This window comes from Anabrus simplex, chromosome 14 (assembly GCF_040414725.1).
Source record: "Anabrus simplex isolate iqAnaSimp1 chromosome 14, ASM4041472v1, whole genome shotgun sequence".
Taxonomy (NCBI): domain Eukaryota; kingdom Metazoa; phylum Arthropoda; class Insecta; order Orthoptera; family Tettigoniidae; genus Anabrus; species Anabrus simplex.
In genome coordinates this window covers 81,594,104-81,614,576 of record NC_090278.1, presented here as the reverse complement: position 1 = coordinate 81,614,576, position 20,473 = coordinate 81,594,104, and the positions used below count along the sequence as shown (strand labels likewise).

The 20,473-nt window shown below is 39.6% G+C and overlaps 1 protein-coding gene across 2 annotated transcripts in view; it reads right to left on the bottom strand.

The window, feature by feature from the left end:
- Positions 1-7,879: 7,879 nt before the first annotated feature.
- LOC136885306 (lipase member H) overlaps positions 7,880-20,473 on the bottom strand; it is a 40,957-nt gene continuing 28,363 nt past the window's right edge. For both annotated transcript variants that reach the window (XM_068230440.1, XM_068230439.1), the window contains exons 5-8: positions 17,083-17,325; positions 13,894-14,079; positions 10,076-10,241; positions 7,880-8,071 (exon numbers count right to left, since the gene is read on the bottom strand). In XM_068230440.1, the coding sequence (XP_068086541.1) occupies positions 7,987-8,071; positions 10,076-10,241; positions 13,894-14,079; positions 17,083-17,325 (680 nt within the window). In that variant the 3' untranslated portion in view covers positions 7,880-7,986. The remainder of the gene's footprint in view (positions 8,072-10,075; positions 10,242-13,893; positions 14,080-17,082; positions 17,326-20,473) is intronic.

The window sequence follows — 20,473 nt, the reverse complement described above, 5'->3', positions numbered from 1 at the left end:
CTCATGTCAAACAGGTCCTGTGTCTCTAAATCCATCAGTGTACACATGACCATCAGGTTCTTAAACAATGGTCCCATTCAGACAAATTCAGTTGAAAAATGGATTACAACTTGATATTTTGACGTCAGGTGCCCCTCACTGTCGATCTAGAAGGGCTGTTTCGGACTCCGGTTTACATAAATTTGTCCTTTGACTTGGGATCATCTAAACATTTGCGATACGAAATTAGCGATGGAAAATATGTGACACGATGTTACCTAGAAGCCGTGTAGGCTGTGATGTGAAGTATTGATGGATGGCCATGACTCAGAGAGATATTATCAAAGACGGTCATTCGAGCACAGATGGTCGATGTGATCTTGCAGGCTGTAATGTGAAGTATTGATGGATGGCCATGACTGAGAGACATATTATCAAAGAGGGGCGTTAGTGAACAGATGGTGGATGTAATCTTACAGGCTGTGATGTGAAGTAGTGACGGATGGCCATGACTGAGAGACATATTATCAAAGAGGGGCGTTAGTGAACAGATGGTGGATGTAATCTTGCAGGCTGTGATGTGAAGTAGTGACGGATGGCCATGACTGAGAGACATATTATCAAAGACGGTCATTGGAGCACAGATGGTCGATGTGATCTTGCAGGCTGTGATGTGAAGTAGTGACGGATGGCCATGACTGAGAGACATATTATCAAAGACGGTCATTGGAGCACAGATGGTCGATGTGATCTTGCAGGCTGTGATGTGAAGTATTGATGGATGGCCATGACTGAGAGACATATTATCAAAGAGAGGCGTTACAGTACAGATGATCCATGTGATCTTGCAAGCTGTGATGTGAAATATTGACGGATGGCCATGACTGAGAGACATATTATCAAAGAGAGGCGTTAGTGAACAGATGGTGGATGTAATCTTGCAGGCTGTGATGTGAAGTATTGACGGATGATCATGACTGAGAGACATATTATCAAAGACGGTCATTGGAGTACAGATGGTCGATGTGATCTTGTAGGCTGTGATGTGAAGTATTGATGGATGGCCATGACTGAGAGACATATTATCAAAGAGAGGCGTTACAGTACAGATGATCCATGTGATCTTGCAGGCTGTGATGTGAAATATTGACGGATGGCCATGACTGAGAGACATATTATCAAAGAGAGGCGTTAGTGAACAGATGGTGGATGTAATCTTGCAGGCTGTGATGTGAAGTATTGACGGATGATCATGACTGAGAGACATATTATCAAAGACGGTCATTGGAGTACAGATGGTCGATGTGATCTTGTAGGCTGTGATGTGAAGTATTGATGGATGGCCATGACTGAGAGACATATTATCAAAGAGAGGCGTTACAGTACAGATGATCCATGTGATCTTGCAGGCTGTGATGTGAAATATTGACGGATGGCCATGACTGAGAGACATATTATCAAAGAGAGGCGTTAGTGAACAGATGGTGGATGTAATCTTGCAGGCTGTGATGTGAAGTAGTGACGGATGGCCATGACTGAGAGACATATTATCAAAGACGGTCACTGGAGTACAGATAGTCGATGTGATCTTGCAGGCTGTGATGTGAAGTAGTGACGGATGATCATGACTGAGAGACATACTATCAAAGACGGTCATTGGAGTACAGATGGTCGATGTGATCTTGCAGGCTGTAATGTGAAGTATTGATGGATGGCCGTGGCTGAGAGACATATTATCAAAGAGAGGCGTTACAGTACAGATGATCCATGTGATTTTCCAGGCTGTGATGTGAAGTAGTGACGGATGGCCACGGCTGAGAGACATATTATCAAAGAGGGGCGTTAGTGAACAGTTGGTGGATGTGACCTTGCAGGCTGTGATGTGAAGTATTGATGGATGGCCATGGCTGAGAGACATATTATCAAAGAGGGGCGTTAGTGAACAGATGGTGGACGTAATCTTGCAGGCTGTGATGTGAAGTATTGAAGGATGGCCATGACTGAGAGACATAATAAAAGGCTCTTTTATCTAAAGGGCCTCATCTCATCACACTCTAGAGAACTGATTATTTCATTCGTGGTAGTTTCGTAGACTCTCCCCCTTTCGATGCACTGAATCCCACACTTGTCCACTCCCCATTTCATACAGTTGTCTCTCGAAAATGATTCGTTATTTGCAAATAAGTTAGTCGTTATCGATGTGAGTTTCATTTATTGAAAGAATTGATGACAATTCCATTTTTTGACATTCTAAAAAGCTGAATAGTTATGGAAGTATGTTAAAACGAGGATGATTCAAGAAGTGAATAATGGCGGACTGAAATTCGTTTTTCTTCGACAGATAACTGACATCTTTAATCATTATCCATCAACTAGTGAATATAGATCACTTTATATGTCTTTACCTCCCTTGTTTTGAGTCACTTGATATCATCTTGTTCCTTTTGTTTTCTTGATAACATCCAGCCGTCCCTTGTGATGCTCCTGCAATGTTCCCATAGTATTCAGTGGATAATCCTAGTGGTGCACATATTCAGATTTTGTTCAGCTAATTGTTCACGCTATTGCCACTTCACCCTCGTAGCACTCTCCAAGATGTCAGTGTCCTGCGTTCTTTAGGTTTCTGCTTAATTAATCCGTCTCAGGTACTAATACCTAGTACCCATCTTTTCAAAATGTGCTGTGAGTATTTGCCTGTACTAGAGTTGACGTCTTCTACTGTAAATTGTGACTCGTGTAAAGCATCTAAGTTACGTCTAATATTCTCTTTACTGATTGTAGTACAACAAGTATTCTCGCGAGAGAGTAAAGATTAGGTCCAGTCAAACCCTGAACCAGCTTGGAGTAAACGACAAAGACACAATGTTTCATTTAATGTTAGAAAACGATAAATAGGAACGAAATTTATACAAATAACTTCGCACATCTTAATGAAATGAAATGGCATATGGCTTTTAGAGCCGGAAGAGTCCAAGGACATGTTCGGCTCGCCAGGTGCAGGTCTTTTGATTTGACTCCCGCAGGCGACCTGCGCGCCGTGATGAGGATGAAATGATGATCAAGACGACACATACACCCAGCCCCCAGCGAAATTAACCAATGATTGTGACCAAATGCCAGCACGCTAACCATTTAGCCATGGAGCCGGAATACGGGGGTTGGACAAGGCTGTTATCTTTCACCCTTGTTGTTCATAATTTGCATGGATCATCTAGTGAAAGGTATAACATGGCAGGGAAGCGATTGAGTTAGGCGGAAATTTAGTAAGCAGTCTGGTCTACGATGACGACTTGGTCTTAATGGCAGATGGTGCCAAAACCCTGCAGTCTGATATTTTAGAACCTGAAAAATAGGTGCAATGAACTTGTAATCGGACACTCCCGGCAATAAAAGCCACACGCCATTTCATTTTTTAACCGCTGTAAGTAACCTGAACCAAGAACTCATTCTATTATTAATTCTCATTGCAGCCCAATTGTCAACATAAATGCTTTTGATGATTTTAATAATCTGCCCTCAATCCTACAGTCCATCAGTACGGCGAACATCTTTCCCATCGGTACTCTGTCACAAATATAATTAATTATTCACCCAACTACAACGCGAAGCACAAGCAACAAACTTTGATCATTTCTTGGGGTACCGAAGAATAAGAATCCAAAGCCTACAAAAGGAAAGAACTGCAAGTTTTTTATTACCTCCTCAACAATTAGGATCAGCAGGATTAATCACTTTATTATCAAAATTCGATATTAAATTATTGACCTAATGGTCCTATAATATTAAACATTAGAAACCTATGGATACATAAATGCATATTGGTTTAAGAGAGCTCTTGTTACCATTTAAATTAGTTCATTAAATCAACTATACTAGAACTGACTATTGGTGACCATTGTTACGAACCAGGAAAAATATGATTTAACTTTCCTGTCCAGGCGTAAATACGCCTTGGAGTAAGCCGCCGGTATGAACGCTCGTCTTCTGACCTCTACATAGCAGGTTCGATCCTGGTTCAGTCCGGTGGTATTTGAAGGTGCTCAGATACATCAGCCTCGTGTCGGTAGATTTACTGGCACATAACAGAATTCCTGCGGGACTGAATTCCATCGCCTCGGCGTCTCCGAAGTCTGTAAACATGTAATTAGTGGGAGGCAAAGGCAATAACGTTATTGTTAGGTCCTGTTTGCCTCGTCCAAAGTGGTCTTCTAATAAGGATAATAACTAAAATACAGTATTATAGATTTTTAATCAGATTATACAAGGACAGAGTGCCATGTGTTAGTTTTCCAGAGAAAGGGGACCTTTAAGCTCCAGCTTCATAATAAACAATGTATCAATATCATTAAAAAGTATTAATTTTTAAAATATTTCTCTGATCGGAATCTATTATTTTTATCCTAAAATTCCTACTTTTGAGAATGTTTAACCGTCAGCTCCTCGTATATGAAAAACTGCATTCCCAATCAAAAATCACTACTCTATTTAGTAATTTTAAATATTTTCTGTACATATCGCCGTATCTCCGATATATGACACATTACAGTATACAGATGATAGTTTATGGAGATATTAACAACAAACATGCAAAACGGTCCGCCTCTGTGGTGTAGTGGTTAGTGTGATTAGCTGCCACCCCCGAAGGCCCGGGTTCGATTCCAGGCTCTGCCACGAAATTTGAAAAGTGGTACGAGGGCTGGAACCGGGTCCACTCAGCCTCGGGAGGTCAACTGAGTAGAGCCGGTTCGATTTTCACCTCAGCCATACTCGAAATGGTTTTCCGTAGTTTCCCACTTCTCCTCCAGGCGAATGCCGGGATGGTAACTAACTTAAGGCCACGGCCGCTTCCTTCCCTCTTCCTTGTCTATCCCTTCCAATCTTCCCATCCTCCACAAGTCTCCTATTCAGCATAGCAGGTGAGGCGGGCTGGGCGAGGTACTGGTCCTCCTCCCCAGTTGTATCCCCCGACCCAAAGTCTGATGCTCCAGGACACTGCCTCTGAGTCCGATGGAAAACTAACCCTGGAGGATAAATAGTTTAAGATAGAAGAATATGCAAAAAAAGCAAAAAGGGAAGTAATGCAGGTATTAAAAAGGACCCAACTTCAATCCTTGAGGAACGCTTGGTGTAATGCACATGGGCATTAAAGGGTGACGTACAGATGCCGAAAGTGGATATTCCCGAAATGTAATGAATGGTTCCAACATAAGGAAGTGAGTTAAGTGCCTCATTATCATATGCCTTGACAAGGTGATTGTTCGGGTTCTAATTATCGGTGAGAGTTTATCAGCGGAGGAAAATTCAAGGTATCCAGTGGTGGAGAAAGTTCGGTGACAAGTCTACTGATAAACGGCGGGCAAGCACAAAACAACAGTTCCTGGGCTCATTAAGTTCAAACAAGAATTAATGAAGTGCCAATCCCGCAACCAGTACTTATGCAATTTAGCAATAAGCAGAAACGTAATTTTAATGGATTGCACATTTCATACCTTAAGATATGAAAATACGTTTGTATAATTTACTGAATTAAACTGTCTGAGATTATGAGGATGTCAGTATCAGATAAATAGAGTTATGTACAACGTGTACAAGGGGGAGTTCAAAGTCTATACTTTGTGCGCACCCCACCAGATTCAAACTGACCTGATATAAAAGTACATTTATTTATTTATTTATTTATTTATTTATTTATTTATTTATTTATTTATTTATTTATTTATTTATTTATTTATTTATTTATTTATTTATTTATTTATTTATTTATTAATACTTACATCTCAGGAATCTAAATCATCCGTATGTGTCCCTCCATGGTCTCTGTACAGCTGAATGTTCTGATGGTCATACTAAGCACATCACTGTCTGGAAAGCTTCGTGCGCCGCATTTTTCAGGTCATCAATTCCAACATACTGCTGCTTCCTCAACTGATCCTTGAAATAACCCCAGTGTGCGTTATCGGGTGTTGTTAGATCGGGGGTACTTGGTGGCCATGAAAGAGGAGCTGGATCATTGTCCGATCCTCGACCGATCCAGCGATTCCCAACGAATGCGTTCAGACGCTGTCAAACAGCCACTGTGAAGTGAGCCGGCGCCCCCTCGTGTTGAAACCAAACAACGTCTAAGATTCCCGAAGTTTGCTAGTTGCTTTACGTCGCACCGACACAGATAGGTCTTATGGCGACGATGGGACAGGAAAGGTCTAGGAGTGGGAAAGAAGCGGCCGTGGTCTTAATTAAGGTACAGCCCCAACATTTTCCTGGTGTGAAAATGGGGAAACCACGGAAAACCATCTTCAGGGCTGCCGACAGTGGGGTTCGAACCTACTATCTCCCGAATACTGGATACTGGCCGCACTTAAGCGACTGCAGCTATCGAGCTCGGTCCCGAAGTTTGCAGCTGCGCGATGAGCCAGTCATTATCCATCTGGAGGTAACTGTTCTAATTAACAGAACGATAAAAAATATGGGCAGAACAGAAGCGTTGGTGTGATTCTGGCCAGATCATGACGTGAGGTGGGTTTCGCTCAATTTCTTGAAAAATAAATTGGATTTTCATTTTCCCAAAAATTAACATTGGGTCTACGAGAGCGGGGATAAATCGCACATTCGTCAGTAAACATGACTTCTGCCTTCTGCGCCATTGTTTGGAATTATTGCAGCATCCGATCACAAGCATCAGCACGTACTCAGATCAGTATCTGATAATTCATTGACACTCAATGGATCGCAACACCTCTTTTTCAGATCCACTTTGATGTGTTTCCTCATGGTTGATTCCAGTATCCCCCAACTGTGACGTACATTTCCGTATAGATTTGACCGGAGATTGTTCGGTAGATATGTCCTCGTCAACACAAAGTTCAAGACGCAAACAATGACCGTTAGAAAGGCTTCCTTTTCCCGCGGAAACAACGCCTTCTCTGTCCGTGCTGCTTTCACAAACCACGCAACGAAATCGTCCCTCACATTTTTCATTGATTTGCTACCAATTTTACACTCATGAATCCACACGGCGACCAGCAAACGTTCCTCAATCGTATAATCACTTGTACCAGGCATTCTTTCAGTATCTTGCCACCAACTGCTGTCAACAATTGAAGTCGATAACAATGGGTATCTGACAATAGATATAAATAATGTGTAGGTGTATAAGAACTTAGTGTGCATTCTGTGTGCGAGCACAAAGAAATCGAAAATCGAATAGGGCTAATAAATAAATAAAGGAAACTAACTCCCAAAAATAACTCGGAGAATGAGTAACTTCGAACGTTAGTGAACATCTAGCCATAAAAGTCGGACTATCAAACTGGAGATAACTTTCCATCTCTGCAAGAACGTTTACAAATCCAAATCCCTTTCTCTTCGCCTCAGACTTCGACAGTATGAAACCGTAGTTAGACCTTCGGTACTCTGTGTCACAGAATGCTCGAACATGGTTAGGAAGGGACAACTCAGGAATTTAAAACTGAAAGAAATAGAGATCATGAGAAAAATCCTGGGCTACATTAAAGAGGGAGGTGGATACAGAATCTGGCATAACAGCGAGCTTTACCAACATTTAGAGAGCATAACATCAGTTATGAGAAAGAGGAGACTTATCTTCTACGGTCACATAGTACAACAAGAGACTGACCTCAAGAATCTTCAACATTATTTTTAGATGTTAAATGGACGAAACTGGTTCCAAAAGACTTACAATTTTATAAGTTAATCCTAAGGACAAAAACAAAAACTTACAGACTGTCTCTGTATATAATATTAGGATATTATATTTTGTAAGCTTACGGTATCAATATTCTCCAAAGTCCGAAATAACTAGAATTTTTTTCAAAATATTCCTGTGTTGCGAGGCCATCATATAGATTTGCATTTTACATACATAAAAATGACGGCCGGTAGGTCCTTCTAATTAAACATTTAATATGAGATTTTCTAAAGTTAGTTTAGAACTCAAACGGTGAAAGTTGTACATTGTTCATAGACGCAAATATAACCAATCCTTTCAGGTCATCGCGATGACACTTTAGTGTCCCATCTGCCTACAGCGAATGGTGATTGGCTTCTAGTCTTCGTCACATAGAATCCTCTTGCACTGGAACGACAAGAAAAGAAACAGAGCAATTTATTTATATTCTATATACATGGCCAGACTACAGCTCCTTGAATCCGATATTGCTGTTCTAAGATGATCAAAGGAAGGATTATAAAATCAAAACCAAAGAAATGAGCGTTGAGATTTCATTCCTACATATTTACATAAGTAATCATTATTTCTGTACATAATCTCCGCCAATAAGTCCACATTTAATAATAATAATAATAATAATAATAATAATAATAATAATAATAATAATAATAATAATAGCACCGAATTACAAGCTGAATACATTAGAAGTACTGGAAAGAAAAATTATACGAAAAATACTCCGTCCGCTCAGAACTACTGAACTCTGGAAATCAAGAAGGAATGATGAAATATATCGTTAGTTAGAAAACATAACAGATACAATGGGAAGAGGCGATTGATATTTATTTTACATTTATACAGAATAGATGACAACAGGTTAACCAAACAGATCTTCAATTATCTTTGTAACAAGAAGTCAACTCAACAACAACCTGGATTCATGAAGTCAAGAAAGATTTGGAAATAAACAACCTAAGGTAAGAAGAAGCAACACACAGAGAGATTTTTAGAAAGAAAGTGCTAAAAATGGAAGAATTCCAAGGTGAGGAGTGAAAGAAAACAGCCTCAAAATAGTGCGAGGAGGGGAAAAGGGGACATAGTGAGAATGTGGAGTATTGGAGGAGGAAGAAGAAGAAAAACAAAGGATGAAGTATTAAAATTGTCACATGGTCCCTAGAAGACCATAACGGAGAAAGAACTATAATAATGATAACTAAACAAGGAGAGGTTCTCAAAATTACAGATATAACAAAAAATCAACATCTGGGAAAGCAAAATTAAGACATTACAACTCATTTATCAAACCTGAAGCACTATACGCCAAGGAAACCTTGATCATTGGAGGCAGATCACTTATTAAAGACAGAGGAACGGGAGGGGAAAATATTGTAGAAAATCTTTGGTCCAGTCTACTCAAAGAGAATCTGGATGAAACGGAAGTCTCGCGAGATTTATCTCCATCATGAAACGAACACCGACACCATCAGGATTGAAGTTCTATAGCCACATTCTCAGAATTAACCATGACAGGCTCACCGAAAGGATTCTCAACCTTGCTCTCACAATGAAAGTCAAGAACAACTGGTTTAGTGAAATAGAAAAAATACTTTCATGAAATTGGTATTCCACGGGAAATTACTCAACATCGACTCCAATTCAAAAAAGCAGTCAACAACATCATTTTGCTAAGAAAATGAATACCACGACCAATAAATCATGGACTGAAGAATTAGGAAAATTTTCACTGCCCAGATGAAGAGATTTTGTGAGAAGAAAACATCAGCATCAGCTAAATAATAATAATAATAATAATAATAATAATAATAATAATAATAATAATAGCTACGATGGGACTCTCAGATTTGGAAAAGAAAGAAAAGAGGTTCCTTTGAAAGATTCTTGGATCCAGAAAATCATCAGCCAAGTTTACGTTTTGCATGAGACCAAACCAAGAACTATACCAACAATTTGAAAACATCACCACCACAATGAAAAAGGGGAGATTGACGTTCTACGGACATATTAAAAGAATGGAATTAGAGAGACTCGCCAACAGGATCCTCACCTTCCAGGAGAACAGGAAGACACAAGTCGCATGAGTAAAATAAGTCCACTGAGATTTAGAAACATGAGGAACCACGGCAGAAGATATAACAAACAGAAAAATCTTCAGGCAGAGAGTTGCGGAGGTGAAGGATCTAGCTGATGAGAAAACGAGGAAAAATAGAGTATACACGGCAGAAGAACGAGCACGAGCAAACCAACGGATGAAGGAATATTGGCGAAAGAGGAAGGAGAAGGAACTTGAGAAAGCAATGGAAGTTACGTAATTGCAGCCCATAGATGGTTGAAAGGATAATAATAATAATAATAATAACGATGAATACACACACAAGAATAATACTATACCTCTTGTCCACAAACTCTCCAACTAACACAGGTTCCCCTTTCTGTGGACATTGGCCAAGGGCGTACTGGGCCTGCCCACTACATTTCCAAGCCCAGAATCCATCTTCACTTACGATCGACTCGGCGAAGTAGGCCACGGATCGGAGATGATCACAGGTTAGAGGCTCTGGAAGAAAGAAAATGTATCTATCAATGTCTTGTCGGAAGAACGTGAATCGGGTACATGAGCGTTAGTGTGTTGGTCATACTGATTGGTAATTTCAAAAAGTAATTGGATATCTCACATAGTTGTCAATTTATCAGCTGCTCAAGTTAGTTAATTAGATAGATTTGCAGCGGATTTCAAATAGGCTTTGCGAGCTGATGTTGCTAAATCTGCACATGACTTAAGAACGACTTAAGAACCATGCCGAGAACAAACGCACCGCAGCTTTCATCCGGCTGACAGTAGCGATCCTGTGAGCTCTAAGGTTCATGTTCAAATCACTCCGCTTGTAAAAAAATGTTTCCACTCTCAAGCCGGTGTTCAGTGCGTGTTATTAGTTAGCCTGAATATGTATAATGTCCAATAACGGACCCGTTATATTGGTATTATCCCAACATCGCCATAAGACCTATCTGTGACGTAAAGCAAAGGACCAGCGATGGATTGTATCATCCTAGTTGCCTGAGCAAAAGGAGGACCATGACTCAGAATATGTCAGAGATGCCCACTCCTATCCTCACTCTCAGGACCACTTACTAGGTCATGGTTCACGAACTGGGGCGTGACTACAGTAACCCACACCGTCAGACATTTTCAAGCACTTAGGAAGTGTATTCTCCTAGGACAGTAGTATACTGATCGAGATTGAATCAAGGTGTAGCAAAGCTAAAGCAGTGAGCTCGCAGTATTCTGTAAGAAAGAAGTCAGCTTTCGGACGAAACTATTTTTACATCCAGTCTATTTTCATATGAACTTTGTTGTACGAGAGTGAAAATTGGGTGGAATCAGGATATCTTATTAATAAGCTAGAAATAACAGACATGTAAGTAGCGAGATTGATCGCTGGTCCAAACAGGTGGGAACAGGGCAGGAGGATGCTCGAAATGAGGAGCTAAAAGCTAAGTTAGGAATGAACACGATGGATGTAGTTGTACGCATGAACCGGCTTCGGTGGTGGGGTCATGTGAGGTGAATGGAGGAGAATAGGTTACCTAGAAAAATAATGGACTCTGTCATGGAGGGTAAGAGAAGTAGAGGGAGACCAAGACGGCAATGGTTAGACTCAGTTCCTAATGAATTAAATTATAAGAGGTATGGTTCTAAACATTGCCTCAGACGTGTTTACAAGCAAAGGATTGTTGAGACGTTTAGTAAATTCGCAGAGGTTATGAGACTAAACGCTCAAAGCATAACAGTCTCTAATGAAGATCTATGTATGTTATTATATCAAAGCACATTGTCCTTCGTTCATAAAACCCAATCATATCTACAGGTTGAGACACAGTCCAGTACCAACCTCCAATTACAGCGCTCTTACAATTGGTGTGGAGAAAGGAATGACCATCGTTCTTGGAGCACGAACAACTGTGAATGCAGCCTCGTGGCGAAACGAGAGCAAAAGCCACCAGTGACTGGTCTCAAGAACGCTGGCTTACCCATCAACCCAGTCCACATATAGCACAACTCAAATGTAATCGGGATCCCAACTTTAGCTAACTACCTCGTGCGTAGTGCCCAGAGTTTTAGGCAGTAACAGGTTAGAATGTAAACTTACTGAAGCGAGTAACAAGTATAGTCCACCTGCAGAACGGTAATGCTATGAGAATTGCATAAACTTTAGGGGTAGGCCAATCCGAACCCCTCGAATGTATATTACTCTCACTACATTCTGGAAGACCGGGGTAGCCTGCACAACGGGCATGCTATGATATACACTGACTGACAGAGCAAATGCAACACCAAGAAGGAGTGGTCAGAACTTTATGCCAATTGCAGGGTAGACTGACGTCACTGAGGTATGCTCATGATGTGAAATGCGCCGCTGTACTGCGCACGTAGCGAACGATAAATGGGACACGGCGTTGGCGAATGGCCCACTTCGTACCGTGATTTCTCAGCCGACAGTCATTGTAGAACGTGTTGTCGTGTGCCACAGGACACGTGTATAGCTAAGAATGCCAGGCCGCCGTCAACGGAGGCATTTCCAGCAGACAGACGACTTTACGAGGGGTATGGTGATCGGGCTGAGAAGGGCAGGTTGGTCGCTTCGTCAAATCGCAGCCGATACCCATAGGGATGTGTCCACGGTGCAGCGCCTGTGGCGAAGATGGTTGGCGCAGGGACATGTGGCACGTGCGAGGGGTCCAGGCGCAGCCCGAGTGACGTCAGCACGCGAGGATTGGCGCATCCGCCGCCAAGCGGTGGCAGCCCCGCACGCCACGTCAACCGCCATTCTTCAGCATGTGCAAGACACCCTGGCTGTTCCAATATCGACCAGAACAATTTCCCGTCGATTGGTTGAAGGAGGCCTGCACTCCCGGCGTCCGCTCAGAAGACTACCATTGACTCCACAGCATAGACGTGCACGCCTGGCATGGTGCCGGGCTAGAGCGACTTGGATGAGGGAATGGCGGAACGTCGTGTTCTCCGATGAGTCACGCTTCTGTTCTGTCAGTGATAGTCACCGCAGACGAGTGTGGCGTCGGCGTGGAGAAAGGTCAAATCCGGCAGTAACTGTGGAGCGCCCTACCGCTAGACAACGCGGCATCATGGTTTGGGGCGCTATTGCGTATGATTCCACGTCACCTCTAGTGCGTATTCAAGGCACGTTAAATGCCCACCGCTACGTGCAGCATGTGCTGCGGCCGGTGGCACTCTCGTACCTTCAGGGGCTGCCCAATGCTCTGTTTCAGCAGGATAATGCCCGCCCACACACTGCTCGCATCTCCCAACAGGCTCTACGAGGTGTACAGATGCTTCCGTGGCCAGCGTACTCTCCGGATCTCTCACCAATCGAACACGTGAGGGATCTCATTGGACGCCGTTTGCAAACTCTGCCCCAGCCTCGTACGGACGACTAACTGTGGCAAATGGTTGACAGAGAATGGAGAACCATCCCTCAGGACACCATCCGCACTCTTATTGACTCTGTACCTCGACGTGTTTCTGCGTGCATCGCCGCTCGCGGTGGTCCTACATCCTACTGAGTCGATGCCGAGCGCATTGTGTAACCTGCATAACGGTTTGAAATAAACATCAATTATGCGTCCGTGCCGTCTCTGTTTTTTCCCCAACTTTCATCCCTTTCGAACCACTCCTCCTTGGTGTTGCATTGTCACTGTCAGTCAGTGTATGCATAAAGATTACTGGCAGGGTTTATCAGAACCCCTAGAATTTATGTTACTCTCACTACACTGCACAGCGGGCATGCTATGATATATGCATAAACATTAGGAGTAGGTCTATCAGAACCCCTTGAATGTATGTTACTCTTACTACATAGTGAAAGAGCGGGCTAGTCCGTACGAATACATCAGGTATGCTATGAGAATTAAATAAACTTTAGGGTCTACGGCTATCAGAACCCCTGGAAGTTATGTTACTCTCACTACGTTGTGGAAGAGCGGGCTAGTTTGTACAACGAGTATGCTATGAGAATTGCATAAACATTAGGAGTACGGTCTATCAGAACCCCTAGAATTTATGTTACTATCACTACATTGTGAAAGACCGGGCTAGTAGACACTTCCTACCAACCAAATTAGTTTGCGTTCTAACCTATTACTGCATGAAAATTCGGACTCAACTCGACTGCAACTGTGTAGATACTCACTGGCTACGAAGGTACAGCCTGGCTGATGAGTGCCCCCGTTCATGTAGAAGTCCACGTGTCCGAGTCGCTCTGCCTTTCCTTGAACCAGAGCATTTGTATGAATAACGTCCACAAATTCAGCATCGCTAGAGTCCAACTTGTGTTCGTTGGAGGCGAGCTCAAACAGTGGACTGGCAGGATCCAGGCCTGAAACAATATTAAAACCTGTACAGCACCGGTCAAAACTTTAACATCACAAATAATAAAATGAAATGTTACCTAGAATCTAATGTCAACATACTCTATCTAGTCTTCAGCTCCAGGTACACTTTTTCAGGTCTATAGGTACACTTTCAACGAGGGAGTAATGTTTTCCATTTCTTCTGAACTTCGCTAAAATTTAACAGAAGAAGAATATTCCCTCGAAGAAGAACGTCTTAAAACGGAGCTTGCTGATCGTGAGTAGAGGCATGATACCTCGAAAATTTGTTGAGTTATGCAAGGCATTCCACATACCAAATTCTTTGATGAGTGACTTTCTGCCTTTAAATCGTCAGTAGGAGTTTGTAAGAAACATCTCTCTAATGGAAGATATTCAGGAACTCTGATGTCTTTAATTGTAGTTTAGCTGCTGAAATTCCCAATACGACAAGAACTAAGATCACAACGTCGATCAATAACAAAATGGCTACCACAAGCGAAGAAACGTTGCGATGTTGCAAGGTTGTATGAGTTGATCTACCTTAAAGTGCTCTACAAGATCTGGTGATTTGTTATAGTAGGGCCCGGATGTTTATGCAGTAATAGGTTAGAATGCAAACTTACTGAAGCGAGTAACAAGTAGAGTCTACCTGCACGACGGAAATGTTATGAGGTTTGCATAAACAGTAGCGGTTCGTCCCATTATAACCCCTAATGTTTATGCAAACCTCATAACACTACCGTCGTGCAGGTAGACTCTACTTGTTACTCGCTTCAGTAAGTTTGCATTCTAACCTATTACAGCATAAACATCCGGGCCCTAGTTATAAGGTAGCAGAACCATGCTGACAAATAAACACACTCCCACTTCTTGCCCCCCTAGTTTCCTATTCGGGCAATATATAAAAGTGATTGGGCAGAATGTGAGGATGTTGAACGAAACCTGTCATTCAATTGTTAATCAGTTGTTAATTTTTCCAGATATGTGGTTTATTGTCACTTGTAGTGTTAAGCTTGTAGTAAGCCCAAACTATAGTATTATAAGCCGTAGTGTTAAGCACTGGAAATAATTCATTTGTGTATGAAACTTTATATGATGATGCTGGATTTAGAACGTTAAACTAGTAGTATTTCTTGTAATATTTCTCCCATGGATTTACTTGTTGTACTCTTGTTTTTTGTTTGTTTGTTGTTGTTGTTGTGTAATTATGTTAACTTTACTATTACAATACTGTAAGTGATTATTGCCAGCTGCGATATATTTGTTAATAATAATAATAATAATAATAATAATAATAATAATAATAATAATAATTGTACCGGTAGGTACACCTCTACGCCGCACATTTAAAACTTGCGCCAATAAAACCTCCTCTACTGGAGGAACAGTGAACTTGGAACTAGCCCTCCTTAAACTTTTACTCAGATGATGTCACTACCTGAATTTTGTGATTGTGAAGTCTCCAGGACTGTGTGTATTTCAACGTGTTTTGGTTACCATTTATCATGAAGTTTGGACTTTCTACAACAGATGCCACTACAAAAACTATGATCAGGTACCCTTTTTTGGAGAAATTTTGTATTCATAAGTTTTTTCTTTACTAAATGTATTTCATTCATTTGTGGGTTGGCAACATTTATCTTTTCTTTCCGCCAGTTTTGAATCCAGCCTATCGCTAATTTTTGTAATTAATTTCCGATCAATCCTGGATTTCTTCTTCGAGTTTGAGTGTAAATTTTGTATGGCCAAATAAAATTGAGAGGGTCTGGCTTGATTATTCATGAAAGGTCTCGAACCTTCCCCTAGGGTTTATAAACTGCGGATTTTCACGTCTCTTGGCCATTTGATCAACATCTAACTAAGAGTGTGTATGTGAAGCAGGAAGCGGAAGGTGCCTCTTTCATCAGGCAGCAGTTTCTCAGCAAGGTAATGGCCGTTTAACATCTTTATTTCTTGCTAGCTCCGCAGTTTAACCCGAGGGATAGGTCCGAAACTTTAATATGTAACCAACTTCTTTAAAATGTAAATTCTGCCGGCTAATGTGAAAATCTCATAAAATCTGTAACTGTATTTCGGGGATAGAGAGTGAATTACCTTCTCCAGCTCCCCTTCATATTGGTTTGAGGTGACTTCGTTTTGTAACTGGTTTTCTTCCTTTCCGTAATGTATTAAATTATTCTTATACTAGTCACCCCCATAGTGTGGGAATAGCCCCTGTTTCGTCGGCCTAGTGCCTTTTAGGTTTTAAGAATGCAAGTACACGCCTCCATTCTATTTGGTGTTTCGGGCCATTTACTTAACCTGTTCTTTTTTGCTAAGGCCCAGTAGGTTGGGTACAAGATACCCCTGTTTTGTTTTGTTTTTTTGTAAGTTGTGCCATGATGGCTAATAATTGTAAGTTTCTGGTATTGCCTTAAATAGGCTTGAAAAACTGAGAGCGTGTCAGCTCTTTTCTAATGTGGTAACTGTGCCTCTGGGAGACTTGATATTTGAAGTTGGGAGCAAGTGCTCCAGGGATTAGGGGCTTTCTGCCCTTTGAACAATTTGTGCTCGCCTGTTAAAAGTTGAGCTAGGAACTCAAGATTATAATACTAGGGCTTGTAGCCTAAGAGTGTTAAAATTCTGAAATCTTGGATCTTTCTAAGTCTTGTTTCCAAATTGTTATTTTACCAAGTAAAAAGTTGTTATAATTTTGTTGTTTCTTCTGAAAAGATAACCTTTGTTAAAATTTTAAATTAACTTTGACTTTATAGTTAGATCATTCATCCCGGCACCTTTTTTCACCTCTGCTGGTCCACCAAACCTCGGTAACAATAATAATAATGTGTTCATAGTTTGTATGTTGTGTTCGACAGAGTGACAAATTAAAGATTGACACTGGAAAGAATGGATTCCATTTTAGGGAATCTTTTTAACGAACAGTCACTCTTTAAGGAGAAAATCAACATTCCAGACTACATCATTTTGAATAAAGCGCGTATCTCGGATGCCGTCGATAACAAACTTACCTGTTATCCTGGGTAATTTGTACGGCTTGAGTTCGTTCGCAGCGTAGCCTACCACATGAGCACCCAGGCTGACGCCTATAGCATGGATGTCCTTCACTCCTGCTTCTACCAGCCTCTTGATCATGTGAGCTGAACACTTGCCGGCGAACCAGGCGTTCGATCTCGCCACCGGGTAGCACGGGTTCTTCCCGTACTTGTTCCAGTCCACCATCACAATATTATAGTCACCTTTCTGTAGATATGCTGAAACAATACAATGGCTCTCTTTAACACATTCACGTTTATTGGCGCACAGTAAGTGGACTAGTTAAGGGTTAACCCTCTCATGCAAGAATTATTTTTGTTTGTATTTGCTGATATGGTTTACCATAATGGAATATATAAATGATGTTTAGTGAATGCTATTCTAAGCTCGATCATTACCGCCTACTGGCCAAGGGCACGTATTTATTTATTTATTTATTTATTTATTTATTTATTTATTTATTTATTTATTTATTTATTTATTTATTTATTTATTTATTTATTTATTTCCAGAGTCTATACAGAGTTCTCCTCCAAGTTAGACTCTGTGTTGTTAGTAGTGAACAAATCAAACCTAATATACAGTTATAAGTACCAAACAAATTGTAATAGGTATAGTGGGCCCTCCACGCAGTGATCACTGCCCGGTGGAGCCTGGTGTTTACCAAATAGTCGGCGATTGCCAGGGAATCGCGAGGGAACTCACGATAATAATAATAAGAGTTTGTAATAATAGAGATAATAGCTCCCATCAGTAGTTTATTTATTTATTTATTTATTTATTTATTTATTTATTTATTTATTTATTTATTTATTTATTTATTTATTTATTTATTTATTTATTTATTTATTTATTTATTTATTTATTTATTTATTTATTTATTTATTTATTTATTTATTTATTTATTTATTTATTTATTTATTTATTTATTTATTTATTTATTTATTTATTTATTTATTTATTTATTTATTTATTTATTTATTTATTTATTTATTTATTTATTTATTTATTTATTTATTTATTTATTTATTTATTTATTTATTTATTTATTTATTTATTTATTTATTTATTTATTTATTTATTTATTTATTTATTTATTTATTTATTTATTTATTTATTTATTTATTTATTTATTTATTTATTTATTTATTTATTTATTTGTTTGTTTGTTTATTTATTTGTTCATTTATTTATTTATTTACCGCGAACTACAGGATTTCTAAACCCAATGTCAGTGACAATTGTTTACGGGTATTTATTTTTCAATGTTCCGAATCAGTCTAATAATCTAATATCTGAACTATTCTAATATTATATTTACAATGAGAAAAGAACAATATTTCATATCTAAACTAATTTAATCTTTACAAGAAAGATTAAAATAAATAAATCAAAAACGTGATTTCATATCTGAACTATAATTTCCTTCTAGTTCTGACATTCATAATTATATTTATGGGATAGGGCTTAATGTGGAATGTATAAAATACATTGTGTGGTTCAAATCAACATTACAAGGTTATTTAGGGAGTTTTTACGGAGATGGTGAATTGCTGTAAAAATAGATCTACAGGTAGATAGACTCTAAGGAATTATTTTTTTGAACTGCACTGTTCTAGACATTGAACAGCCTGTAGAATGGAGAATTTTTGTCAGCGGTTGTTCTGACTTTCGCCAAGCGCAAGTATACTTGCACGACCATTGGTATGTAATTAATGCCTTTGAGGTTGATATCATAGATACTCCTGAATACTATGGCAGCTGGATTGGGAGGCTGCACGGAAGAATAACGATTGTTGGTACGCGTGGATGGAGTACCTTCGGATTTATGGCTGTTTTTCCGTCTGTTATGCGAATAAAAGGGCACCACTCGTATATGTGTTAGACTGAGTGTGAAATTGAATAGGTCATAGGGAAATGTACTACTCAGATTAAAAATTATACAAATGATATAGTCTTCTGCATGGAGTTCTAAACACAGGTGTACCGAATTATCTCTCTTCAAAATTTAATTACCTCTCCTCCTATCATAACCACGATACACGATCTGGCTCCTGTTTAACAATATCTCTCAGTCACTCCAGGACCTACAACCGCTCCTTTGTAGTCACTGCCGCGAGGCTGTTGAATACCCTACCTGCTACCATTAGGGATTTGCGTTCTCGTAGGAGATTTAAGATGGATTGCCGGAATCACTTTCTGAATACCTCTAGCTGACTTTTCGATGTGTGTAGTGTGAATGAGTGTGTGAATGAGCATATATTCATAAAAATTAGAAATATATTTGCTAGTTATAGTTTTTTTTCTTCTGTGTTTCCGTCTCTTATTATCACTAGTGTTAGTTTTATATTTATTATCATGTACACTTAGATTGTAGTGTTGTAGATTCTATAATAGTTTTTTATTACAATCTCCAAATTTTCTATTAGTACCATATTATTTTAAAAGATCTGTTGTATTTAAATATTATATGTACGTTAATCATTTTAAATATTGTGGTTAAGTGTAAGAGAGGGCCTTGAGCCCTAACTTCGCCACGAATAAAGACGAATTACTTACTTACGTACTTACTATAGGAAAACTCCACAAAACAGCAGTCAAGACACAACTCCAAATTAAGAAAAGACAAAATATATGGAAGGGATTAGATCAGGTTTCAACAGTAAACCTTTAATCACCAAATATGAAAATATCGCTCAAGTAGACAAATTTAAGTATCTAGATTAAATTATTGAACCAGCATGGCAAGAAATAATTGCAAAACTTCCAAGAGCATACACAATTACTTGCAAGAGATACAATAAAAGAACTATACAAAAAAGTCAAAATAACGGCATTATAACACAGAAGTTAAAACAGAAGCACTTTATGCATCTGAAACTATTACAATTGGTGGAAGATCTCGAATAAAGTTGATCGAAAAACAAGGAGGGAAAATTCTCACCAAATATTAGGACCAACATGCGAAAATGGAATTTGGACGAAAAAGAAATCACACGAAATCTGTCAAGTTACAGAAAAAGTCACAGATACAATCAGGAAACGGTGATTACAATTTTATGGTCACTTGTATACAATGGATAATAAAAGGCTCAAAAAGAAAATGTTAAACTTGGCCTTATCAATGAAAAATTGCAATTATTGGTTAAAATAAATCAGCAAAGACCTAAATGAATTTGGAATTAATGAAGAAACAATTGAAGATGGAATAGAAGATAAAATAGAAGGAAGTCAGCTCCCAGACGAAACTATCTTTACATCGGTCTGTTTTCAGACCAACTTTGCTTTTCGGGAGCGAAAGCTGGGTGGACTCAGGATATCTTATTCACAAGTTAGAAGTAACAGACATGAAAGTAGCAAGAATGA